Here is a 26309-nt window from a genome sequence, read left to right on the forward strand (position 1 = left end):
CCTCCAGCTCCTGAGGTGGGACTTCCCCATCCCTCAGAGGCCAGCACTGAGAACTGGGCTTGCTTTATCTTGTAATCTTTGGGAGTTGAAACATTTGGAGCCGTGGGCTCCCATTTGTCGCTGTTCATTGTCTTCTGTGCTTGCAACATCTAAGGAAGGATGGAGGTACTCTGGGTCAATTCTCAACCTCAGGGCTGGCGTAGCGTTTCCCAAGGCTTGGATGTCAGCCCAGGTCCTGCCCTGAAAGACGAATAACATGAGCTTGATTCCAGTAGACACCACCCTACAGCCTTGGGAACGGACTGTCCTAGCGAGGGTGGGAGGGTTGTGATGCAGAGGACATCATGTTGACCCTTGGCTGGACCACGTCATGTGGTTGCGGGTTGGTGTCTGCCTCTGCAGCATGAGCGAGGTGTGAGGAGCGGAGTTGGGCCATTTCTGTGAACGTACTGCATTAATTCTTTCCTTACTACTGTGGCAAAACTGTGGAGAGAAGCACCCAGAGGGAAGATTTATTTTGGCTCACGGTCTCAGGGGGGGGTTTGGCCCATCATGGCGGGGGAGCCGTGGCAACTGGGAATGCTCTGTGTGAGCATGGTGATAGGAGTATACTGTGCACCATGGTTCACACAATGGGCAGAAACAGCTAGCAGAGAGCCCAGTGGAGACAGGGGCTGGGCTAGAGTGTCAAAGGGCTGCCCCTGGTGACCTACTTTCATTGGTTAGGCTCCACCTCCTGAAAGTTCCCCATCTTCCCAAGGCAGCACCACCAACTCAGGAACAAGTGTTCATAGCATGGACTTGTGGGGGACATGTACAAACTTCATACAAAGTTGAAAATGCAATTATTAGTTCCAATGATAGTAAAGTAGGTACGATAATGACGGCATAGGCTGTTCTGCCCAGAGATGGAGTTTTTAACTCCAGTGTGGCAAAGGATGAGAACAGAGCCTTGGCATATGTGAGGAAGTAGCAGAGGGGGCCACACGGTGTCTTTAGAGCCCTTGGGAGGGTACAGCTGACCTGAAGGCCCTTTCTCCTCTCTCTCCAAGGTCACCAACCTCCGTTCCAAGGTATCCCGCCTGGCCATCAGCACCCTGGGAGACCTCTTCCGAGCTTTGAAGAAGAACATGGACCAGGAGGCTGAGGAGATCGTCCGCTGCCTTCTGCAGAAGATGGGGAATACCAGCGAGTTCATCCAGCGGGCAGCCAACCGGGCTCTGGGTGCCATGGTGGAAAATGTGACCCCTGCCCGTGCACTGGTGGCCCTCACATCGGCGGGTGTCTAGTATGTGCTGTCCCTGTGTGTGTGTGTGTCTCTGTGTGTGTGTTTCTATGTGTGTGTCTGTGTCTGTGTGTGTGTGTCTGTGTGTGTGTGTCTATGTGTGTTTGTGTGTGTCTCTCTGTGTGTATGTGTGTGTGTGTCTGTGTTTGTGTGTGTCTCTGTGTCTGTGTGTGTGTCTGCGTGTGTGTGTGTCTGTGTGTGTCTCTGTGTGTGTATGTTTGTGTGTCTGTGTCTGTGTGCCTGTGTTTGTGTGTGTGTTTGTGTGCCTGTGTTTGTGTGTGTATCTGTGTGTGTCTGCATGTGTGTGTGTCTGTGTGTGTGTGTCTGTGTGTGTGTGTCTGTGTGTGTGCGCATGTGTGTCTGCATCTCTGTATATCAGCATGCGGAGGCATCCTCCCAGGCTTCACTGAAAATGCCCACACACTTAGCAGAGGGAGCGAAGCCCTGTATCCTGTGGGCTCCTGCTACCCTTCCTAGGCAGTCTGCAGAGAATGGGGTAAGCATGGCTGGAAGGAGAGGATGCTGTTGTTCTGCTTCGGCTGGGAAGCGCATGGTGGTCATGGTAACGCTTGGGAGACAGGGCTATAGAAGCAGCCTCAGCTGTGCCCTTGAGGCTCCTGCCCCTCTCAGGGGAGCTGTGTTTCTTTCTGATGAAATGTGGACCAGGAACAAAACTGACCTCTCTCAGGGGGAGGAGGTGAGCTACTGATAGACCCACATTTGCTTCCCCTCAAGTCAAAACCAAGTCAGTAGCAAAACCAACGGCATTTCCCAAGCTTCCACAAAACAGACTGCCTCCCTACTTCTGCAAGTTATTCATCACACGGAGGGAAGCATGCACCCCTCAGCCTACCTGGAACCTACTGCACCACGGCAGACCCTGGCTATTGCAAAGGTTGCCTCCTGAGCGCCATGACCTGGGTTCTCTGGGCTGGTCCTTCCTCAGCAGATGGAGATAATAATGGCGTCTCTCCCCTGCGGTGGTTCTGAGGTGCCAATGACCAGCTTGGTGAGACAGCCTCTAGGACAGTGACTGCTTTAGCTAACATTGTTGAACCCTGGCTGTGGCTGAAAGAACAGGGGAGAAACAGTACCTGTGCTAGATAGATCCTTTTCTCTACGCCTCAGCTTCCTCTACTGTAGTATGATGGCGGTGGCAGCTCATGGTTGGTGGTAGATGATGGGTAAGGTGATCCTGGCACGGCACCTAGTAGAGGGTGTGACAATTGATCACTGACCACAAGGACCAGGGTAGACTGTCTTCAAATGCCTGGGTTCAAGTCTCCGAGTCTCTTTGCTTACGTGCAGACCCTGCTTTAGATCCAGTGTGTGGATTTGTGGGTCATAGTGAGTAGGGAGGGCTCTGGTTGTCCCCCACTATGTGCAAAACAGTGGGGAACACCGTGGACATTTCTGTGTGGAGTGTGTCAGGACTGCCCTGCCAGTCTGTAGGCACAGAAGCCTTGTTTTGGGAGAGGCAACACTTTGATGGGTTTCTTTCACCAGAGGTCATGTTCCACCCATTCAGTGGCCAAAAGTCTACCCAACTGTCACCAAGCATCACTCAAGGGCTTAGAACCAGCAGGAGCCTGGGAGATGTACCAGAGGGTGATGTGGCAGCCTGACTGGGGGGTTGCCTGGATGGAAGAAAGATGGCTACCGTCATGTACAGACAGGAGTTCCTAGGTTCATGAATGCCTTGGAAATGGTGTGTACAGTCCCCTTTGGGGACAATCACGTGGCTTTCATGCAGCTGTTCTTCTCACTCCCATTGATGCTGTGGTCAACTTTGGCCCTGTCATTGGGAATGACTACTCAAAGGCCAGCCCCCTGCCCCCAGTCACATGAGGGAGGTTTTGAAGTCATGACTGGGGTGAACGTGGATCTAGAGTCTGCAGTTACAGATCTGCATGTGTGTCAGTCTGGGGCCCTCACATCCCCACCCTGTCACCAACCTCTTGGCCGTGGTCGTTTCCTTTTAGCCACCGGAACCCCCTAGTCCGGAAATGTACCGCCAAGCATCTCTCGGCCGTCCTGGAGCAGATCGGAGCAGAGAAGCTTCTCTCGGGCTCCAGAGACAACACAGACATGCTGGTGCACAACCTGGTGAGGTTGGCCCAGGACTCTAACCAAGACACCAGGTATGTTGGGACTCGGGACTGGACGTGGCCACGGTGACAAGCCACTGGTCAGGTCCTGGCCTCACATCTCAGCATCCTCAGAGTTTAGCAAAGGGACGATCAGATAGATGGAGGTGGATCGTCCCCTTCTAGCTGTGTTCTCAGTTCTCTCCCCCCCCCCCCCAGTATCATGGCCAGCCTGTCCAGGCAGCGCTCAGGGACCGCTGCCTCTCTTTCTTATCTTTTATTCCTCCACTCCTTACAGTCGGGCTCTTGTGTCCATCTGCCCCAGCTCCAGGCTCAGACCATTCGGCTATTTTTGCAAGGGTGTTTACTGAGAAATCTTTTTACTAAGTAATCATATGAGGATGAATAGGAAAAAATGAGCTCCAGTTGTGTTGCAGCTTGCTTCCTCCTTGAGGAAGATACACAACAGACAATAAATATAACGAAAAGTTTAAGATTATAGATGCAGGGCACAAAAGTTAAAAAAAAAAAAAAAACCAACGAAGTGGAGTGGGAGAGGCGGGGAAGAGACTTGAGGTGGGGGCCAGAGATAACTGCAGGGGCAGGTTGATGGAGCTGGTTCTCTGAGGCTCTAAGCATGTAATCCAGGCAAAGGAAACAGTATAAAGGCCCCAGGATGGAAACAGATTGGACGAGGAGAAGGATGGCCAGGCTGGGAGAAAGACTAGCTCATGGTAGGCAGACACATGTCATGAAGGACCTTGGAGGGCAAGGTCAAAAGCTGTTCTTTAGGCTGTGTGATGGGAGAGTTCTGGAGGATTTTAAAATTGTGTGTGTGTGTGTGTGTGTGTGTGTGTATGTGTGTGTATCTGTCTATCTGTCTGTGTGCATGTGGGGGTGGGGCTTGAAGCAAAAGCACAGTAGGGACTGATTGTCTCCCAAAACCAGAGCTGGGGCTCAGATGGTGGCAGTTGAGCCTGCCCACTCACTTTCTGGGATGTTGTCACCACATCTGTTTGGATGTGAGGCTGATGATCTAAATGCTTTAATTTCAGAGAATGGAGAGTGTGGTTCAGGGGATCAAGGCCACCAGGCTCTGCTGTAGATGTCCCCCTCCCCCTCCCCAATCAGTGGGGGCAGAGGAGTCGGTCCCATGAGCTGCTCACACCCCAGTGTTCCCTGGAAGGCTGAAGTATCTGCCCTTCTGTCTCCTCCTCTGCACAGGGCGTCGCGCGTGGCCTCTTTGTTTTCTGAATGGGAATCTTCTGGAATAAATCCAGCCATGCACTGGCATCAGTCTCCAGGGGTCGTGCTGAATGACCCAGAGTGTCTCCCCTGAGAACCTCCCTGATGCCTGGGCTGCTACCCCTCCTTGGTCTGGCCAATGACTGCTTCTTCCTTCTTTTCCTTCCGTTTTCAACGGATGTAACAGGAGGATGTGCGTCAGGGTCATTTCCCCTGATGGATTTGCTTTTCATACGATGGCAGACAGATGGTGATTCTGGAGGTGGGGCCCAGGAGATGGGTTGGGCATTAGTTCTGTTGTGAAAGCAGAGCTATCAGGGGTATGGGCTGTGAGGCTTTCAAAGACACATCAAAGCCAAAGATGGCTTGTAGGATTGAAACAGAGTGGCTGGGTCAATGGTGGTCACTGAAGTGGGGGATATTGCAGAGGTAGGCTTGGGGTTGTCTGTAACTGTTGGGTGTGAGGGATAGAAATCAAGATCTAAGATCTCACTAGACCTAACGGCTCACTGGATGACACTGACCATATTTCATTTTCCTTGATGGTGCACTGGTTTCTGGAGCCTCAGGACTTCCAGCTCCTCCTTACCCCTTAGGGCAACTTCTCCATTCTGCCTATCATCTGGAGGTGTCTGTGGAATGACCTTAGTCCCCGGTCTTAGTTCCATTGACTCTTCCTGTGACAAAATGCTCTCCTACATCAACTCAAAGGAGAGAAGGCATTTTTGGGGGGCGGGGGTAGACATGGTAGGTTACAGTCCATCACTGTGGGACAACCAAGGCAGTAGGAACCTGAAGTCACAGTTCCCTTACACTCATAGTCAAGAGCGCAGAGCAATGAGGTCATGCATGTGTGCAGGTGCTCAGCCACCTCTTTCCTGTCACTCAGTCCAGGGCCTGTAAGATGAGCCACATTGCAGTTGTATCTTCCCATCTCCGTGAACTCAACTAAGAATATCCTCACAGGCATGCACACAGACCAACCTAGTTTAGATCACTTCTCCTTGAGACTTCCTTTCCTGGGGACTCTAGATTAGGTTAAATCGACAATTAAAGCTAACCACGGTCTCTCCTTTCTCTGGCTCTCCTACCACCAGGGTCAGTCTCTTCTCTGTAATACCACCAGGGCATCTGTTCCCCGAGGCCCCACTCCATCTTCAGTATAAAGTGTCCTTGAGAAAACTCTTTGCTTTTTCCCAATTCTGCCTCCCTATGTTGTTCAAAGTCTCCAATACTCACCAAGTCATGCAAGGTGCAAAATGGGCATTCCCAATTCTTTACCGAGTCCTCCCAGCTATGTTGTCCTCCGGGCCATAAGCATCTTTGAAACCGGCATGTACGCATCTTCTGGTCAGAGGCCTTGCCCACTTGCTGTTGGCCAGCCAGCAACTGATCTGGGTTTTGTTCTCTATCTGCGCATTTGCAACCCCCGTGGTGGCTGTTGCTCATTGCATGAACTTTGGAATTAAAGTTTGCACTGTAGAAAGGAATGGTGCAAGGAACCTTGCCCTGATTGTTAACTGGGGGTTTTGTTTTCAGAAACCCCTTTGGGTGCTGTTGAGAGAATGCTGAGCTAATTTCTGTCTCAAATGCTTTAGAAGTGCAGTATGGTCCCTTGGCACCGAGACCACAGTTGCTGTAGTGACAGAGGGCAGCAGGGGAGCAGTTAGACACAAGTAGAGCAAGACTTTGTGTTAGAGGAATGACCCAAACCCCATATTTTCTTGCAGAGCAGGGAATAATGCATGCAAGAGCAAAGAAAGGACTGCAAGTCATGTGACCTTTGTTCCTCTGGAAGTGCCAACTCGTGCGTGCGTGCGTGCGTGCGGCAGGAGCACGGAAGACAGTGGAAACTAGCTAGCACTTTCTTGCCTTGGTTTTCCTCTGTGGAAAATAGAGATGCGTTTTGTAAATAACAGAGTCTGAGGTTGGGCGGAACGCCATCTTTCTAGGTGCTGTCTGCTTCAAGCTTGGAAATTCTTTAATTCCTGCTCCTTCATCAGCTCTTCACACCAACTGACCTTATCTTACTCCCACTTTGTTGCTTGTTTCTGGACTTCATGTCTTGCCTGGTCTGTGATGGTGGTCTCCTGACAGGTCTTCAAGTTCCTTCACTTCCTGTCAAAGTCAGAAGATTGATTTTGTCTTTAGGTTAATTTAATTGTGTTGAGGGGAAGGGGAAGGGGAGGGGGAGGGGAGGGGGTAGTGGGTGGTGGTGATCACAGAAGCCATGAAAGGATGCTGAATCCCCCGAAGCTGGAATTAGAGGCAAGGAGACATCTTTGCTGCTTGGAGATTAGCATGCATATTTGGGCATCCTCAGCTTCCCATGGCTTGTAAGCCAAAGTCCAGCCCCTTCACATTGCCCTGAATATAGCCTGTCCCTCCCTCTGGCTTCCTTCGGCCTCACATTCTCCGTGTCTGGCTGTTGTGTCAGACAGTGTTGTAAACTTTTGAATGCCCTTCCCCTTTCTCTCCAGTCCTGGTGTATGTGTGAGTTCCCAGACCTACGCTCTCCTTGATTCTTATACCCAGCTAGCACTATTAGCAGGTAAAGTTGACTGCTCCCTCCTTTACCTTCCCACAGACTTCTGTCCCAAACTCGGGGGGGGGGGAGGAACACTCTTGCAACAGAATATTAAATATTCTTTTTATTGGACATATAGCTATATGGATATTGGATATATTGGATAGTCGCTATAATGGATGTTTATTAAGGAGATACTTATGGGGGCTGGAGAGATGGCTTAGTGGTTAAGAGCATTTTCCCAGTGAGGAGATAGAAGGCTGCTCTTATGTTTATGGCCAAAGCTGCTACTAGTGTCTTGCTTATGCTTTGAGATAGGTTGTGGTTGGGGACATCTGAGAAACCTTCCAAGGAACCCAAATTCGAGTCCCTGTACCTACAGCTTATAATCACCCACAACTCCAGGAGTTCTGACATTGTGTATTGGACTCTGCAGTACCTGTACACACACGCATATACCTAGACGAACATGCACACACATAAATTTTAGAAAATCTTGAAAACAAGATACATGTGAAGAATATCACATAGTTAGGGAAGATGATTAATAAGAAAGTGAAAAGTCTGGAAACAAGTTGCCCGTGAATTCTGCTATCTATTAAAATGTAAATGCATAGAAAAAAAAACAAAGAAAATATATAAAAATTTCATAGTGATTTCCTCTTGGTAATGGCATTATGGATGATGTTTATTCTTTTATGAATCTAATTTTTAACTGGGTAGGGATTGCTTTCCTAATTAGAAGTATGCAAAGCTCTCCTGTTATAATTGGGAAAGTTGTCTAAAGCTGTAGAGTGAATTTATTAGCCTCTCAGTGGTTGTTTCCTCGTTTGTTCTCTCCCGGGTGGCAGGTTTTATGGCCGGAAGATGGTGAATATCTTAATGGCCAATGCAAAGTTTGATGCATTCCTGAAGCAATCCCTCCCTTCTCATGACCTACGGAAAGTCATGGCGGCCATCAAACAAAGGGTGAGCTGGGGCCCTCCTGTAAGTCAGGGAAACGAGTCTGGGTCCCAGTGATTATTGACAGGTGGCTTAAATGTGCTGTCTCCAGTGCTTATACCTGGGCCTTCCCTATGTGTCTCAAGCTCTCTGGGCCTCCATTCCTTCTTGTCATAAGTGGAGATTGCAGTCTCTACCCACCTACCTCCAGGGCTCCAGACTGTGACCTGGGGGTGCTCTGAGGTGGAAGGCGTATTTATCATTCTTGTTATGCTTTCGACTGGTGTGCCATACCCCTTTTGGCTTACCTTCTGTGTCTATTTCTCAAGGGAATCCAAGACAATCACGAACTCCCATCTGCCAAAGGTCGAAAGGTGTCAAAGAGTCTGGTGGTGTGTGAGAACGGGCTGCCTCATCACGAGGGGTATGGTTGTTCTTGTGTCTCTGGGGCCCCGTGACCAAAGCTGACCATGGTGTCTTATGTGCCCATAGGGGTGGGTTGTGGGCTGGGGCATGTCTGAAACTTAGTTGCATTTCAGCAACTGGGTTTCATCCACTGCATTTGTAATGGATGGATTTGTAGGGATGCGGTCTCCTCCCCACATCCTAGGCAGACCCAATTCTGACAGAGATGCTGAGTCCAGGAGAATGTGATTCTGCTCGGCCAGGCTGTTTAAGCTCAGCATCTCTTTGTTCACTTAAATTAGCATGTCCTTCAGCTGCTAGGTTGGTCAGCCTGGGGGGGGGTAGTTCTGAGGCAGAACTGGACACAGGAAGTCATGAAGACCTGGCCGGAGGGCTGGGGGTGTGTGGACGGGGAACAGTTAAGAACCAAGTGGGAATTCTCTGCTTGAAATGGGAACCCTTCTGCCAAGTCCAGTGAGGATTCTAGCTGGCTGTAGCAGATGTCTGGGAAGCAAGCAGATGCTGAGCTCTTGAGTGACATCCTGTATCCTCCTACTCAACTCCCCCTCCCTTAACTAGATCAGCTCCCAGCCTTTCTGTCTTCATGCCTTCTTTCTTTGCTCTGTTCTGTCTTTCCTTATCCTGAGTACCTAGAACTTGTGTGTCGATTCTACAAGACGCAGCTTGCCTGTCTCCTTCTCCCAGACACCCTCTGACATGGTTCCCCCCATATCCTCAGGGTGGACAAGCTGCCCCCTCTCCTTCATACCTCTGTCTCCTAACTGTTTGTGAGATGTTTAAGGCAAAGACTATGTGTCTCTTTGTTCTCAGGACCCAAACACAGCTGTTGGTATTCAGTAGACAAGAATGTGAACCACATGAACAAATGATAGAATGGGTGATAGAGTGGGAACCTGTTGGGTGGGACCTGGGTGTAAGGCAGGAGCTCTGAGACCCTGGTTTTGAACTAAGTATGGGAGGTGGGAATCCTGGGTGGAGCATCTCATTCTGGCTGAGACAGTCTAGGCTCTGATGGACATGAGATTTTAATGTGAGGAGCAGGTATATACTCTGTTCCTAGAGGCATGTGAGAGACAAGCCAACAAGGGGCAGGATATGGGGACCAACAGAGGCGGAATGTGATGGCTTCCAGAATCTTGGGTCTTCCCTTATCCTTAGCTTAAGTAGATTCTAGCTGGGCTGGTGGCGGGGTGGGCTTCTCTGTGGCAGATCACTTGTCTAGCATGCACGAGACCCTGGTTTGATCGCCTCTCCCTCGACACTTGCATCTGTCTGTGGTCCATTCTCATGTAACCTCCCTACTCTCAATTCTTCACATGTCCTCAGAAAAGGGAAATGTAAAAACCAGGAAGAGAGAACCTCGCTTACTATCCCTTGAGGACAAAGAGATGCCCAGAGTCCCCAAGTGTAGTGTCCCCAAGTAGCATTTAGAAGAGGCAGAGGTTGGTCTAAACTGTAGGAGACACACTGTTTCTGTCCTGCCTGGCAGTGGGATGCAGCTTGGGGTGAGGGATGTGTTCATCCCCTGGGTTTTTCCCCAGGGGTCAGCCCCTGCTTCCGCCTAGGCTCGGCTCCAATGGCCCGCGGCTGATGGGGCTACGCTCATCCTCCGTGCGGGGCAGTGTGGAGATGGCAGAACAGCTGCGGGAGCTGACCAGGCTGTTGGAGGCCAAGGAGTTCCAGGCTCGGATGGAAGGCGTTGGGAAGCTCCTTGAGTATTGCAAGGCCAAGCCAGAGCTCGTGGCTGCCAACCTAGTCCAGGTGAGCGTGCGCCCACACGCCTCCCTTATTTCTCCGTGTCGGTGACAACTTGATCTGGCGGAGAGCTCTGACCTGATTTGGAGGGATGTACAGGGAGCCCCTAAGCGCTCACTTTTCAGATGGTCTTTGTAAAGGAATAGACAGATGTGACTGAGGGTTTGAGGGCATCTATAGGATGCTCAGAGATTTCCTGGGTGGCTTCTGTCCCTCTGCCAGAGAGGGTGCTGCCGTCAATGACTTGGGTCACCTTCAGTTCATTATTTGCCCAATATTTGGTATCAGAGCAGGTGGTTGGACAGTGGCTTGGGCTGTAAATTATGGACAGTCTGGGTAACCGGCTGAACACCAGGAGGATTTACTGCTTTTCCTTGGAGTGACGCTGACGGGCAGGTGGCAACCTAGGCTGAGTCAAGCCCCCCAAGAGCTGTGTGATCTGAGGAGACTCAGTCTCCTCCATGAGCCTTCCTTGTTACTGGGAAACTGGTGAATGACAATGGCACTAGCAACATGGGCTGCCAAGGTCGTCAGGGAACGATAGTGAAGAGGACCGACCCCAGTGTTCTGGATGATTGACATGTGAATACAGTCTGTCCATCCTCTTTGTGCCTGTTCCCCTTTTGAGGAGATGAGCTCTTCATCACTGGGAATCCCCCTAGCACAGGCCTGGGGATCCACTTCAGGGATGCAGGGGGAGTCTCAGCTGACGCCTGCCAAGCCCACAAACTCTTGGTTTCTGTTCCCTCAATAGGTCTTTGATGCTTTCACCCCAAGGCTTCACGATTCCAACAAGAAAGTGAACCAGTGGGCGCTGGAATCCCTCGCACAGATGCTTCCCATCCTGAAAGAGAGCATCCACCCCATGCTGCTGTCCCTCATCATCGCTGCCACTGACAACCTTAACTCTAAGAACTCTGGGATTTCCACCGCTGCCTCCACTGTCCTGGATGCCATGATGGGCAGCCTGGGTGAGCATTCCTCTCAGTCCCTGCGGGGCTGGGGAAGTCCCTGCGGCCAGGACACCACACTCATTGTCTTAGTTAAGGTTTCTACTGCCGTGAAGAGACAATGCGACCACTGAAACTCTTAAAGGAAACTATTTAATCGGGTTGGCTTATAGTCCCAGAGGTTCAGTCCATGGTTTGTCATGACAGGAAATGTGTTGGCGTAAAGGCAGACTCCATACTGCAGAGGCAGTTGAAAGTTCTGCATCTGAATCGGCAGGCAGCAGGGAGAGAGAGAGTGACACTGGGCCTGGGTTAAGTATCTGAAACCTCAAAGCCAGTCCCCCAGTGACACACTTCCTCTGACAAGGCCACACCTCTTTTTTTATTTGATATTTTCTTTATTTACATTTCAAATGCTATCCTGAAAGTTCCCTATACCCCACCCTCTGCCCCTGCTCCCCTACCCACCCACTCCCACTTCTTGGCCCAGGCCTTCCCCTGTGCTGGGTCATATAAAGTTTGCAAGACCAAGGGGCCTCTCTTCCCAATGATGGCCGATTAGGCCATCTTCTGCTACATATGCAGCTAGAGACACTAGCTTTGGGGGTGCTGGTTAAGGCCACACCTCTTAATAGTGCCATGTCTCATGAGTCTACAGGGACCATTTTACTCAAACCACCACACCCATTTTCTTGTGTGGGGGTAGGCTGAGTTGCAAACAACTCTGGTTAGTGTGTCAGAGGCCATAGAGAGCAGGTATTGACCTTGTAGGGCCTCCAGGTTTCTGGCTGGAGGCTTTTCCCCAGGTTCTGGTTATGTGTTAGTCAATGTTCTTCTCTGTGAAGAGACATCATGTCCGTGGCAGCTCTTATAAGACAAAGCATGTAAGTGGGGCTGGCTTACAGTGCTAGAGGGTTAGTCCCTAATCACCTTGGTGGGGAGCATGGCGGCACACGGGCAGACACGGTGCTAGAGAAGTAGCTTGGGAATCTATGTCTGGATCCTTGGGCAGCAAGAGGGCAGAGACACCAGGACTGGCTTGAGCTTTTGAAACCCAAAGGCCACTTCCAATGACACCCTTCCTCCAACAAGGCCACACTACGAATCCCTCTCAATGACCAAATATATGTGCCTATGGAGCCATTCCTGTTCAGACTGCCGCAGTCTACTAGGTACGGCGTGGGTCTAATGGAGGTAATGAGAGAGGGCCTGACCTAGCTTCCCGATGGTCAGCTGCGAGAGGAAAATGACTTTCTCAGGGCCACAGGGCACCACAGGGATGAGTGAGGAGTTCATGGCAAGCCTCATCTGTGCCAGGGGTTGGTGACAGACTGAAACAGAGGAGCAAGGCACAGTGGGCTGTCATCATTCCAGGCAAGAGCATGTCAGTCGAACGCCCTTGATAACATCTCTGCTCAGTTCCCAGCTAGGTGACATTTAGTATATCCCTAGAGAGAAGGGCAGGGTTAACGCTTAAGGTCTTCTGAGAAGGTAGTCCCTGAGTAGGGCTATGTCTGCACCAGTGTGAAGGAACTTGTGTCTGAAGACTGACTTTGCTGTTTATCTGATGCAAGGTGGCACGTAGCCACTGGCATTCATAAAGCATCCCAGGCAAGACACCCCTGCCATACTCACCTCGTCTCCCTCCCTATGCCTTGGCCAGAACCCAGTTCCTGGGCCTGGGACGGCAAGCTACGTCCTTGCCTAGAGCCACCAGGAGAAGTTTCAGTTACAAATCAAAGGCCTGGTCAAGTCCCTTTTTGTCTCCCGAGTTCATAAATATTGTCAATTTCCACATTTTTTATCTCGGAGGAAATTTATGATTTGCTGAGTTTGTTGCCGTGGAACAAACCATACAAATCGGGCCCTAAATTACAGCTCACTCACTGCGCTGCTCTGGCTAAGTGAGATTGCTGTTGCCAATAATCAAGGCTCTTGGTAAATCACACCAGGCCTGGATTTATTGGGAAAACCTACACAAAGCTATTTGAGGAGGACAAACACTCCTCTCAGGGGAGAGGGCTCTTTTAACTCCCTCGCCAAGGGTTTTAGGCTGCTCTGTGCCGCCAGGCCAACCTTCCTTAGCACGGAAGAGCCTGGCTCTTTGGACAACAGAATTTAGTGTCTCCTATAGTTACAAGACTCAGGTGCCCTCTACTCAAGGACCTGCTGTGCCCACCTGGGATGAGGACCACAAAAAGCATTAGGCTTGGGAGCAGCCTGTGTATTAGTCTGTTTCTGCTGCTACAACAAAAATCTCCAAGGCTGGGAAGTTTATGTTAAAAAAACAAAAAACAAAAAACTTAATTTATGGTTCTCAAAGTCCAAGAGTGTGACACTAATTTCTGATCAGCTTTCATGGAAGCTTCATAGTGAAATGGCACCACAATGGTGGTGATGATGTCACAGTGGTGATGATGTCACAGTGGTGGATGGTGTCACAATGGCGGGAGTGTCTGCCAGAGATTACACTTTTCCTCCAGGAAAGGTGGTTGTGCTCAGTGAACAGTTTTCTGTGTGAGTACACAATTTTAGACCCCAGGACCCACTTCAGGTGGGACATGGCAGCCACATCTAAAATCCCAGTGCTCCAGTGGGGGCCAGGAGGCAGCGGTGGGAGAGTCCTGGGAAGGCCAGGTAGCCTAGTGAACAGAGTGCTGAAACAAGAGACCGTCTCAAAAAAGACAGAACACAAGGATTCACACCTGAAAGTCACCTCTGACCTACTACACACGTGTGCACTCACGTGAGCACACACACACACACATACACACACGCACACCCCACATACACACTTTTTAATTTACTTAAAGAACATCATGGGAACTAATTCATTTCTCAAGGCCGATACTAATCTTCACGGGCAACGTTCTTAATGATCTCATTACTTTATGCCAACTTCTACTTCTTGCAAGTCTTACCACCTTCCAACATTTCCAAACTGAGGACTAAGCTCCTTACACAGAAACAGGGTTTCAGCCATGTAGTTCTCCCTGTCGGGACAAAGGCCTCTGGGATACAGCTGGAAAGAGCCCTGCTGGTCCACTAGCCAGAGGCTCTAGTACAGGGGAAATGATGCAGGGGATGTATGTAGGGGTAGGTGGGGGTGGGGGAGCTTCTTCTGTACTCAGATCAGTGCTGAGGTTTGGGATGGAATGGCATTGGCCCCAAAGGTTCAAGAGAGCCCAATAAATCCTTCACAAAAGTTCCTGTGGAGGCTACATGATGCAGCGAGATAGCTTGACTCCAAGTATGGTTCTGTTCCAGCAGGTGTGGCAATGAGTTGTCTGTGCTGGATGGGTTTACTATGAAACACACCTCAGTTCCACCAGCAGTGTTGATCCTGAAGGTGTTCCTGACCATAAAATGACAAGCTTAAGGATTTAGGTTAGTGACATGGAGAATTAAATTGCCCCTAGTAGATGAAAAGGGTAGAACTATGTTGGCCCCAGGAAAGGTTGTCATCTACCTAGAGTGAGCTGAGCTTAGCCCAGGTGACAAGTAACCAAACTTCCCACTGCCCAGGAGATTGGGTGATAGCTGCAGAACCTTGGGTAGAAGGGACAGAAAACCACCCAGCTAAGCCTGGTGACTCCAGTCTACTGGACTCCTCGTACGGAGATGCTGTCTTGCCAACCCTGCTTCCTCATGGCTCGCGTGGATTCTGGCTCCAGGCAGGGGATGCTCAGTCAAATGCCGGGCAGTGCTTAAATGTGGCAGGGCAGAGTGTCAGCACAGCATGCTGCAGTCTGTCTCCTGCTAATTGCAGGGCAGGAGGATCAAGAGTAATGCCAAGCGAGGCTGCTGTCTTCTGGCATGAGGTCCAGATGGCACAAGAATGGGGAGGCTGGCTTTTCTAGGGTGAGTCTGAAGCTGCTTCCCCACTGTGCGGTTCAGGGGCAGTGTCATCTCATCAGTCACAGTTGCAGTGTCTTCTTCCTTGGTTTTCCTGAGGGTCGGAAGCTTGGATGTTGTGTTGGTTGATATGCCAGCTGCTGGCTTCTGCGGCTGATCCCTTAGGGATCTGAGCCAAGGAGACTGGGCAGCTTGCACCCTTCATCACCCACTTCCCGCTTTGGGTTTTCTCTTAACGAGAAAGACTCGGTGCCTTTTTTTCCTGCTAGACACTGAGACCTATTTCAGGGGAATTTTTCTGAGGATTAAGGAAGTGCCGGAGCAGACTGGTTGGCCCTGTTGGGCTCTGTTACTGTTAGGTTAGTTGTAGAAGATATTTGCCTGATGAAAACCTCAGGCTGCAGACAGCTCCCCCCCCCCCCCCCCGTGACCTTGGCATTCCAGCTTCTCACAGCCCAGAGGAGCTCTCTTAATTTAGCTCAGCCTCTGGCTGGTGCTGGAGAGGCCAGATAAGCTTGGGGTGCTGGTGGCCTTGGATCTAGTTTTGCTGTCTGCTCTCTGAGTCTCAATGTCTGTAAATCATAGGAGCGACGCCATGTTGTTAACGGGCTTAGACTCTGGATCCACATGCCTCTCCGGTATACCAAATGCTCAAAAAATCCCTGCCTTCTGTAAGTGTTCATATTTGTCCAAGTTTACCTAGAGAAAAACCCACAAGAGAATGTAATTTGGATATAGGCTCTTTCATTTAATTTTATTCAGGACAGACATTGGTGCTACAGATAAGTAATTCCAAGCTTCTAGGAGGCTGAGGCAGGAGGATTAACATGCGTTTAGGGCCAGCCTGGGCTGTATGTGCTTCCCCCTGTCTAAAAAATTCAAAGAGAACACAAATAAACACCAACCAGTTTCCAATGCTACGGTATAGGCTCCCTACTTACTTAAACATAAAAGACTCTTTTAATTTTTGGCTATGAAAATCTTGCTTGTTGATTTCTGAGAAATGGAAAATCTGAAGCACTTGAAAAGAATACACCCATTTATAGCCAATACCAACCCATAAAAGCATGTTTGTGTCTGTCTGTCTGTCTGTCTATGCGGGCAGCCGGGACAACCTCAGGTGTAGTTCTTTGGGAGCTGTCTACCTTGGTTTTTGAGACAGGATTTCTCCATGGGATCTGGAATAGCTTCATAGCAAGTTCCAAGGATCCACTTGTTTCCTTCCCCAGTGTTGGGATTCTACATCCCAGGGCCAATACCATCCCAGGCCTTTGTTCCTTGTGCATTCCGGGCATAGAACTCAGGTCTGCACACTTGTGTGGCAAGTGACTCACCCATCTCCCTAACCCTTAGGAGAGTTGTCTTTTAGGAAAGTGTGAAAACCATGGCAATGTGCACAGTGGCTTGATCGCCTATGAACAGTCATCATAAGTCAGTAACTGAACACACTAAGGTCCTCTGAGCGGCCCAGGCTGGGTGTGGTCCTCCAGGAAACACTAGGAGGAGGGGAACTGATCTACCCACCTAAGTAGCCTGTGGCCCGAGCCTCATCATATGAAATGCTCATGCTCTGATGTGCTTCAACAGGATGCAAATTCAAATGTATAACTTCACAACTACACTCGCAAATATGCACAGGCAGATCTCCAAGAGCCACACACTGAGACCCAGTCTCAAAACAAAAACAAACAAACAAAAACCCTAAAGTAAAAGATGCTAAATGCTAAGTTCTTGATTTTTTTTTTTTTTTACTTAATTTTTTTCCAACTCCTACAGTTCTTCTGTGGCTTTCCAGTAGTCTGAAGATAAAATATCCTGGTGGCCCCAGGGATTCTCTAAGTGAAGCAAGTCTGAGAACGCATGGAGATCCCTCTGTCCCTTTGTAGAGAGGGGAACCGAAGGAGATCAGGGTCTCTGACCAACTTGCTAGGCCTGCTTTCTTCTCATAGCACAGGATCTTGTGTTCTGTTCTCTGCACAGCAAATCTTGACCTCCTTGGGAGGCCAAAAGAACCCGCTGAAAATGTAGGCCAAGCTAATGGAGTGCTGACTTTAGCCTTTCAAATATTAGAGTCCAACATCATCATCACCATCATCATCACCACCATCATCATCTCATTCTCTCTTTTTAAATGTAACAGAACTAACTCAGGGCCCTTGCACATGCCAGGCAAATAGTCTATTGCTGAGCTACCTCAAGCCGGATCAAGATTCTGGCCTGTTATTTGATTTTTTTTTTCCATCGTGAGAATTTTAGGACAGTAATAGAACTCATTACAAATAGGAGATACACTATTGATTCTATGATATGGGGTCAATCCTAAACATTAAGTTAAGTAATCTACTTCTCACAGCAATTTAATGAGAAAGGAACTGGGATTATCCCCATTTTATAGATAGGTAAGTCAAGGCATAGAGGGAGGGAGTAGCTCATGCCGTGTTATGTAGTTAAATAAGATAGAGCCTCTAGGCTTGTACCCAGAATCTGTACCCATTCATTGTATGGTCCTGTCTCATTAAATCTGAATGCAATCCCAAAAGGTGATTCTTTATAGAGGTGACTAAATCATGACAGACCAAGTGCGCGTGTAAACTGCTCTGGCCTTCATAAACCAGCCAGGAAAAACTACTTCGCAAACATTGACCTGGCAGGCGTACTCTGAAAGCGTTTTCCAAGCACCTATATCCTACAAGTATCCGTCAACTACATGCACCCTGCAAGCATTTATGAGGCACCTGCTGTATGCTGGCTGCCACAGGAGCGTCTGGTTGATCTGTGGGTTGTCTTATTTTCGAGGACTTCCCCAGGTGCACTTGTCCCTGGTCCCGGAAGACAGAGCCAAGGGCCAGGAGCAGGGCTGAGCCCTGTGGGAGAGGACTGAGGAGAGAGAAGTGCTTTGCCTTAACCGTGCTACATGGGACCACCCACTTATGAAACCCAGGCCTCTTGACCTCAGGCACGTTGCTTTGATGTCTCCTCCACTAAACCATACTACGATTGAAATCCTTCTGTGGTCGTGGCATGACCTTCAGGAGTTGCTTACGTCAGGGCCTCCGTGGACAGATGTATACAGTGCTGCAGGGACGGCTCTGTTATCGGGGTGGGATCCCGATGGAAAGGATAGCTTTGGGCTCCTTCCTTGTTTGCACACAGGGGTCTGCTCCTGCTTTATGCCTTGGGCATGCCCTCACCAGTGGCTTGGTACCTACTCTTGGATGTTCCAGCCTCCAAACCCTGAACCAAAGAAAACTTTATTGTTTATAAATTGCTCGTTCTTTTTTTTTTTTTTTTTTTTTTTAATTATGGGAGCAGAAAATCACCCAAGGCGCCAGGACACACACACCCGCCCTGTCCCCCACTCTCGGGTATGGACAAGCTTCATACCCACAACCCTCAGAAGGGCATTTCACTATCTGCCTTAGCTTCCGTTAATTTGTCCCATGACTGTTGTGGTTGCAAAATGCATGTTGGGAACTGAGCATGCTGGGCACTGAGCATGCTGGGCGCTGAGCATGCTGGGAGCTGAGCAAAGCAGTGCCTCCAGGTTCATGGCGGGAGCAGTAGGAGACTGGTCTGAGCTTGTGCCTTTGTTGGACCTTTGCTGGACAGACAAAGGGTGTTGATCTACCCTCATGGGTGCTCAGGCTCTGGCTACATGAGCACGGTTCCCACCCTGGCTTATAGCTTATGTTCAAATCAAAGAAACCTCTCAGAGGGTCGGGGGATTCCTCTGTACTGGTTTTGGGCTCCACGTCTATCACATGAAGGACACCAGGAAGTTCTCACTGTGGGAATAAATGACTATTCAGCATGGAGTGTCCTAATGACCAGAGTGTGAGTTCAGACTTACTGAAAGCCTTGACTTCTGAATGTTATCCCCAGCCCCGTGACGGCCTTTGTATGACTATCAGGAATGCCTCAGTTTTCCCTGAAGCTATAAATATACACTTATATCCATTTATCCGTTCCCTTCATTGATGGCCAGCGCCAGCATTGTGTGTCTGTCTTCTGTCTGCCAGTCATTTATCTACAGTCTTCAATCTCAAACCTCACTTTAAGACAACTTAGAAAATCGCAGACTATATGGGAGTAAATGGCAGACTGGGAGTCACTATAACTGCTTGAGGCTGCCCACGCTTCCTCTGATATCTTACGTTCATTTGCTTTTTCAAAAGCTGGTCCCAGGCTGGGATGATAGGCCAGTGGGTAAGATACTTGTCACGAAAGTCCCAGATCAATCTGGATGCACGCGTTTGTTTTCTCTGCAGTGAGTCCCAGAAGCTTACGGGCCTTCTAGCCTGACATACAGCAGTGGCAAGTTAGAGAGCCTGCCTCAAATCAGGTGGAAGTCAAAGACCCATACCTGAGGTTATCCTCTGACCTCCACACTTACACACACAAAGACACACCCATACACACACAGACATACATGGGCACATACATACACCCATACATACATCCACACACCCATCGACACACATCCACACCCACCAACCCCCACCCCAGACAGACACAGACAGACATATAGGCAGACAAACACTGTGATCTCAAAGAGTTAATTCAGCTCCCCATAGGGCCCCCTTCTCATGAGGGCATGTGAACACCTAGCACCATGAGTGCCTGGTATGTTGGCATGGCTGGGGATGTCAGTCACTGATGTCTCTATCTCTTTCAGACCACCTTTGCCTCCTGCAAGCGTTTGCTGGGCGCGTGCGTTTCCTGACAGGTCCTGCAGTGCTGGATGTCACAGATCGCCTCTCAGGTGAGCACCTCTGACCCCACCCAGTGTAGGAAGTTTGTCCATCACTGTTCTTTCCTAAACGGTAGTTCCTTAGGGTCTCAAAGGCCATTTAAGAATTTTCATAGTCTGCTTTTTCTGTGTGACACTCTCCCCATTACCGGGTGAGAATCTTGGTTTTGATCAAAGTAAAACATGAATGTAGATAACCAAATAGTTCCTAAGAATGTACTTATTTCTTACAAACTTGGGTTTCTCTAACCCACTGAGAACCTTTAAAAAGTCTGTGTGTGTGTTTGTGTGTGTGTGTGTGTGTGTGTGTGTGCGTGTGTGTGTGCACGTGCATGCACATAAGGAGTCCACTTAGGGATTTTTGAGAGAGGGTCTCTCATTGACCTGGAGCTTGCTAAGTAAGCTAGGTTGACTGGAGTTTACTCTTCAGTGCTGGGATTATAAAGCACAAACCATTACACCCATTTATTTAGTTATTCATCACCATCTATTTACTTACTTATTTATTCTCTCATCTATTATCTATCTATCATCTATCTATCTATCTATCTATCTATCTATCTATCTATCTATCTATCTATCTATCTATCTATCTATCTATCTTTGTATCTATTTGTCTATCTATCTATCTATCTATCTATCTATCTATCTATCTATCTATCTATCTATCTATCTATCTATCTGGTGTATTCGTTATTTTCCTACTAGTGTGATGAAACACGATGACCAAAATCAATGCATGGAAGAGAGAGTTTATTCTGGCTTATGTTTCTAGAGGGGTAAGAGTTCGTCACGACAGGGAGGTGCGGTGGGAAGCAGCTGGAACAGGAAGCTGGGAGATTACATAGTCAAATACAAACATGAAGTGTCTCCTCCAGGAAAGCTGCATAGTCTCTCTAAACAGCAGCAACTGGGGACCGAGTGTTCCGGATCTGAGCCTGGAGGGGTGGCATTTCCCATGGGAACCTCTGTATGTGGGCTCTAGGGGTAGAATTCAGGTTGAGCTATCCCCAGACATATAAACTCCTTTTGTTTGTTTTAGAAACAGCCGGTGTAGCCCAGGCTGGCCTCAAACCTGAAGTCTCCCTGCTTCGGCTGCCTTACTGTTGAGGTTAGAGATATGTTTCCCCACATCTGACGTTCACCCGAGAAGTCAGCAAAGCCTGGCCCTTCCAGGTGGGCACTGCCAAGCCCATGACTCAGTAGCAAACAACATTATCATGAGAATTAGAGAAAAAATGCTGCGTAATTGTCTGGAGCCATCCTCTTCTTCCATCTGGGTGATGCCCTTAGCACATGAGCACCTCACATCCCCTCCTCTGTCCCTTTCCTCCCATGTTTTTAGGGAGTGCACCCCACGCTAAGTCACCAGGGTGCTGCCTGTCCCCAAACCCCCTCTTCTTAGACACCCAGGAGGTGCTTGGTCATCACAGGCAGTATTGTTAAGCATTTTGGTGCAACCTCCTATTTCTGACTTCCCTGTCTTATCTCTTGCCCTTGACCTGTCTCTGTGTCCAGGCAGAGTGGGCAGCCCCAGAGCAGCCTCAGGCCAGGGCAACCTCTCCATGAAGGCCTGGGAGGCTTTGTGTTGTCTGCAGCTCCGATATCTACTTTGATGATGGGGTATTCCTGGGTTTACACGGTCGGGTTCTGAGATAAACAGGTTCGGGGGGGGGGCGGGTTCTTCACTGGGATGGAGGGTCTATTTGGAGCCCTGAGGCTTGCAAACATTCATCCTCACTGACTGCCACTTTAATTGTGAGGGTAGATGGCCAGATACTGGGGAGGCCCTGTGGGTCTTGTTCCTTGCTAATGGTTTTCGATGCCAGACTGCTTCTTTGGAGCGTCTCAACTTCTCTCCCTATTCCTGGAGTTGCTAGAGTCAGAGTCAGGACCCCGGTGCCCCTGACACGTTAGTCTCTGCTCCCCGCCCTCAAGAAGCCAACTACAGAACAAATTATAAGGAAAAAACAGGGACAGGAGATTTATTTAATGTGGCTACACTGGGAGGAGGAAGAAAGAGGCCCAGTAGCCATCCATCTTTGGGGTCCCGACCAGAGTTTTAGGTAGGAATAGAGGTATCTGCAGCCACATTACCCCAGACCAGGCGTACTCACGCCCATCATCCGCTCCAGTCTTACTGCAGGGCAGTCTAGCAAGGACCAGGTGCCTCCTGTGGCTGGCAACCGTCCTCTAACTTTTCCTTCTATCAGCACAAGATTCCTGGGGGAAATTCCAGTTTCTTAGGGGCCATTGTCTCCATAGTTAAATAGTCAGAGAGGGTTACGAGTATGTCTCTGGAATAATTTCACTCTGACTGGGTCACACCCTGCTAGTACAGCATTTCTCGGAATCGGTCTGGCTTTCACAGGTGGCAGTGTGGATTTGCACAATGCGATATTGGCTCCTGTTTGTCACCTGCTTGCCTAGGAAACCTGACATTTATTCATTACGGGATCCTAATGATCCTGAAAGCATGGCTTAGGCCTGCTGTCCCTACTTTATGAACATAAAAAGGCTCAGAGAAGTGGTGTGCCTCTCTCAGGTTCACACAGCAGCAGACGGTGGAGGTGGGATGGCGACCCACCTCATCTCCCTCACTGGGTCCGAGGAAACGCGTTGTGATCACTGTGGACCTACCTTATTTGCATTGGCTTTGCGGTCCTTTCTTTCATAAAAAAAAAATACAATTGTACTTTATGACTGTTATAAATACAGACCAATATTTCTCTTCCGATGTTAAAATAAATTGAAACATTTTAATGGGCCTCTGAATGTCACTGGGCTTGAGCCCGGTGCCTAGGTGGGAAGTAAGCCCAGCTAGGTGCCTGTCCTCCGGAGTACGGAACGGGTGACGGTGATGCCAGATATGGGAAGTGTGCAGCTCAAATGACCTCTCTCTTTTCTTTGTGACAGCGCTGGTTGTCTCAGTGTACCCCCGAAAGCCTCAGGCTGTGGAGCGGCACATCCTTCCGGTCCTCTGGTACTTCCTGAACAAAATGAGCGGCAACGGTGTGCTGCCCGGGCGTGGCGGGAACGTCCGCACAGCGGTGTGCAGGCTGGCCAGGAGCCTGCAGGAGCAAATGGGGTCCCGCCTGCAGGACTTCGCTGCCAGTCAACCCCAGCAAGTCCTCAAGGCGCTCCAGGGACTTTTAGCCTCTGAATCTCTGGGGGCCTACGACAAGGTCACAGGTGGAGAAATGACCCCTGACATCCAGATGACTGGAACCACCTGTCCCCAGCAGCTGGATTAAAGATGGGTTTGAAATGAGCAATTTTTTTTTTAACCTTATTTTATTTTTGTGGTGAAGTCACCTCATGACCTACTTTTCCCCTTAGGGTCCCCAATGTATATATATATATAGTATATTTTAAAGTAGAAATAAAAGAATTGCTTATTTTTCTAAGGTTTTCTTATCTTACTTTTTTTTTTTAACCCCAGAGAATTTTCCAGTAGACGGGTTTATGAAACATGGCAACCTCGAACCTAGTTTTAGACAAGATAGTGACAAATAGCTAGGAAAGAGTCACCTAGGCCAGCCCACATGTGGCAGGAATACAGCCCCTGTCTCCACATCTGTGAACAGCTGGAAGCTTTCCAGCATCTCTGAGCCCCTCGAGCCCCTCTCTGCTCGTCCAGATGTGGGCTGTTTGTCACTGACTTGATTAGAAGTCATTGTGTCACACGTCTTCTAGCCTGTCTGCCTGAGCTAAGTATCTGTTTATCCCATGGGACTTTCTCGGAGGATCTGCCCAGCCTGTCACAAAGCAGGACCTGACAACTGCATCACTAAATGCCTGAGCTAGAGGTTGCCCATCTGGCTTGTTCTGACAAAGACTAGATGACGTTTCATGTCTAGGACATCGTGGATGGGGACGTGTGGCAGAGTCTGCATGCTGTACAAAACTTGGGTGTCACATAGATGGGTTGACTCATGGGAATACTGGGCTCAGTGTGGACCAGGTTGTGAGAAAGCAGAGAAAAGTTATTGGTCTCTAAGGAAAAGCCAGGGAGAGGGGTCTTGACTATGAAAGGAGAGTCTGAACATCCTTGTGGTAGCCTTGGTTTGCCTTGACCAGTAACAGGTTGGCAATGATATAACTGGGATTTAAGAGCTCAGGTCACTGGCTTGAGCACATAGCCAGGCAGCTCTGATGTGGTAAAGGCTGAAGGGGTGACATTTCGTCGTTGGCCAAGCACTCAGACATGGTACCATATAGGGGCAGTTACAGATGGCGAAGTCCTGAGGCTCAGCGGGTTTTCTGGCAGGGTCTGCCCCACCAGAGGAATCCCCCTGCCCCATCCATCCAGCCTCTGGATCTGATGTGAATTCTGTGCTCTAAGCCTTGGAAGCTCCATGCCAGGTGGATGCTGGCCAGCCCCTCCCATGCTGAGTGGGTGATGGGAAATCAGGTTGGGGCTTGGCTTTTAATAGCCGGCTTAAGTGCGACTTTGGGTCATTCCAGAGCCAGTGTGAGCGGCTGTTTACCTGATGGTGACCTCAGCGGGTCTTCCCAGAAGCCATCTGAGTCTGGGCCAGGAGAAATACTTGCAAAGGGAGTTGTGCAGATACATTCAAAGAGGTCGATTGTAAATCTTTCTAAGGATTTATACAATTTAATTAACTGAGTTTGCTTATTATCTGAGTAAGCTCCTCCCACCAGTGTGTGTGTGTGTGTGTGTGTGTGTGTGTGTGTGTGTGTGTGTGTGTGTAGGGGGAGGGAATCTGTATTTTCTGCTTGTCATGACCCAAGGAGAGATGAGACTATTCCAAGATTCTTTGGAATTGTAAGAACCCAGGGAAGTAGAGGCTGACAGAGTTTTTGAAGGCAGAAATGAAAGTTAGCAGAGCTGGGAGGATGGCTCAGTGGTTAAAACACTTGCTATGCACACATGAGAGCTAATGTTCAGATCCCCAGAAGCTAGGCCAGGGCTGGTGGATGTGTGGTTGCTGTATAATTTCGGCCTCAGAAGGCAAAGGGGGTGGAGGGGCAGGGGCTGGCACGATGGCTCAACGGGTAAGAACACTGACTGCTCTGCCAGAGGTCCTGAGTTCAAATCCCAGCAACCACATGGTGGCTCACAACCATCTGTAATGGGATCTGATGCCCTCTTCTGGTGTGTCTGAAGACAGCTACAGTGTACTTAGCATATAATAAATAAATAAATCTTTAGGCCAGAGTGAGCGGGGCCGACCAGTGCCAACCGGAGTGATCAGGAGTCCTACAAATTCAATTCCCAACAACCGTGTGAAGGCTCACAACCATCTGTTCAGCTTCAGTGTACCCGTATACATTAAATAAATAATACATACATACAAACATACATACATACATCTTTAAGAAAAAAAAAGAAGACGGCAAAGGGGGAATCATCAGAGAAAATTGGTTATCAGACTAGTCATGCTGGCAATAAACTCTGGGGTGATTAAAAATCCCTGCTTCATTGAATAAGATAGGGAGCCTTCTACATACAACACACACACACACACATACACACACGGGGGGGAGGGAAGGAGAGAGAGAGAGAGAGAGAGAGAGAGAGAGAGAGAGAGAGAGAGAGAAAGAAACTCAGGTCCTGATAGACCCTAGAGACCCTAGAGATGGTGGTGGCTTGGAACTGGGCTCATCCCATTCTTTGGTTGTCTGTGAGCCAGAAACTCCAGTCTAGAATTTTCTGGCTTACTGTATCCATTTGACAAGCTAAAGTCATCCGAGAGGAGGGAACCTCAGTTAAGAAAACGCTTCCATAACATAGGCTGTAGGCAAGTCTGTAGGGCATTTTCTTAATAAGTGATTGATTGGGGTGGGGGGTATCCCATCATAGGTGGGACCATCCCTGAGCTGGTGGCCCTAGGTTCTGTAAGAAGGCAGGTTGAACAAGCCACAGGAGCAAGCTGCCCAACCCCATGGTCTCTGCGTCAGCTCCTGCCTCCAGGTTTCTGCCCTGCTTGAGTCCTGTCCTGACTTCCTTCCGTGACCAATAGTGATGTGGAAACACAAGGCAAACAAACCTTTCCCTCCTCAGTCGCATCCCTCATGGTGTTTCATAACAGCAACAGTAGCCCTACAAGACACAGGAGATGCTCCTGGCGCAAACATCTACCAGGATCCTACCCGACTTCTGTGACAGAAGCAACTGAAGGATTTATTTGGATCATGATTTGAGGGAGGCATGGGGGCAGGGGAGTGAGGCGGTTGGCCACATTGTATCTTCTGGCAAAGAAGCAGACAGAATAATGCTGGTGTTCAGTTTCCTTACTCCTTTTTTAGTCTTTTTAGACTGCAGTGGTTTGGATGATAAAGGCTCCCATTGGCTCATATATTTGAATACTTGCTCTCCAGTTGGTGGAACTGTTTGGTAAGATGGGGAGGCATGGCCTTGTTGGAGGAGGCATGCCACTGGACTGGGCTTTGAAGTTTCAAAAGTCATGCTATTCTTTCTCTCTCTCTCTCTCTCTCTCTCTCTCTCTCTCTCTCTCTCTCT

At 49.2% G+C, this 26309-nt stretch overlaps 1 protein-coding gene across 1 annotated transcript in view; it reads left to right on the plus strand.

Annotated features, from left to right (window-relative positions):
- Nucleotides 1–23163, plus strand: part of Togaram2 (TOG array regulator of axonemal microtubules 2) — a 42462-nt gene extending 19299 nt beyond the window's left edge. Inside the window, exons 12-19 of the mRNA XM_029531653.1 lie at nt 1053–1288; nt 3268–3426; nt 7996–8113; nt 8416–8510; nt 10078–10273; nt 11022–11238; nt 19748–19834; nt 22739–23163. Of these exons, the coding sequence (XP_029387513.1) occupies nt 1053–1288; nt 3268–3426; nt 7996–8113; nt 8416–8510; nt 10078–10273; nt 11022–11238; nt 19748–19834; nt 22739–23076 (1446 nt within the window). The 3' untranslated portion in view covers nt 23077–23163. The remainder of the gene's footprint in view (nt 1–1052; nt 1289–3267; nt 3427–7995; nt 8114–8415; nt 8511–10077; nt 10274–11021; nt 11239–19747; nt 19835–22738) is intronic.
- Nucleotides 23164–26309: the final 3146 nt, after the last annotated feature.

Source organism: Mus pahari, chromosome 18 (assembly GCF_900095145.1).
Source record: "Mus pahari chromosome 18, PAHARI_EIJ_v1.1, whole genome shotgun sequence".
Lineage (NCBI taxonomy): Eukaryota > Metazoa > Chordata > Mammalia > Rodentia > Muridae > Mus > Mus pahari.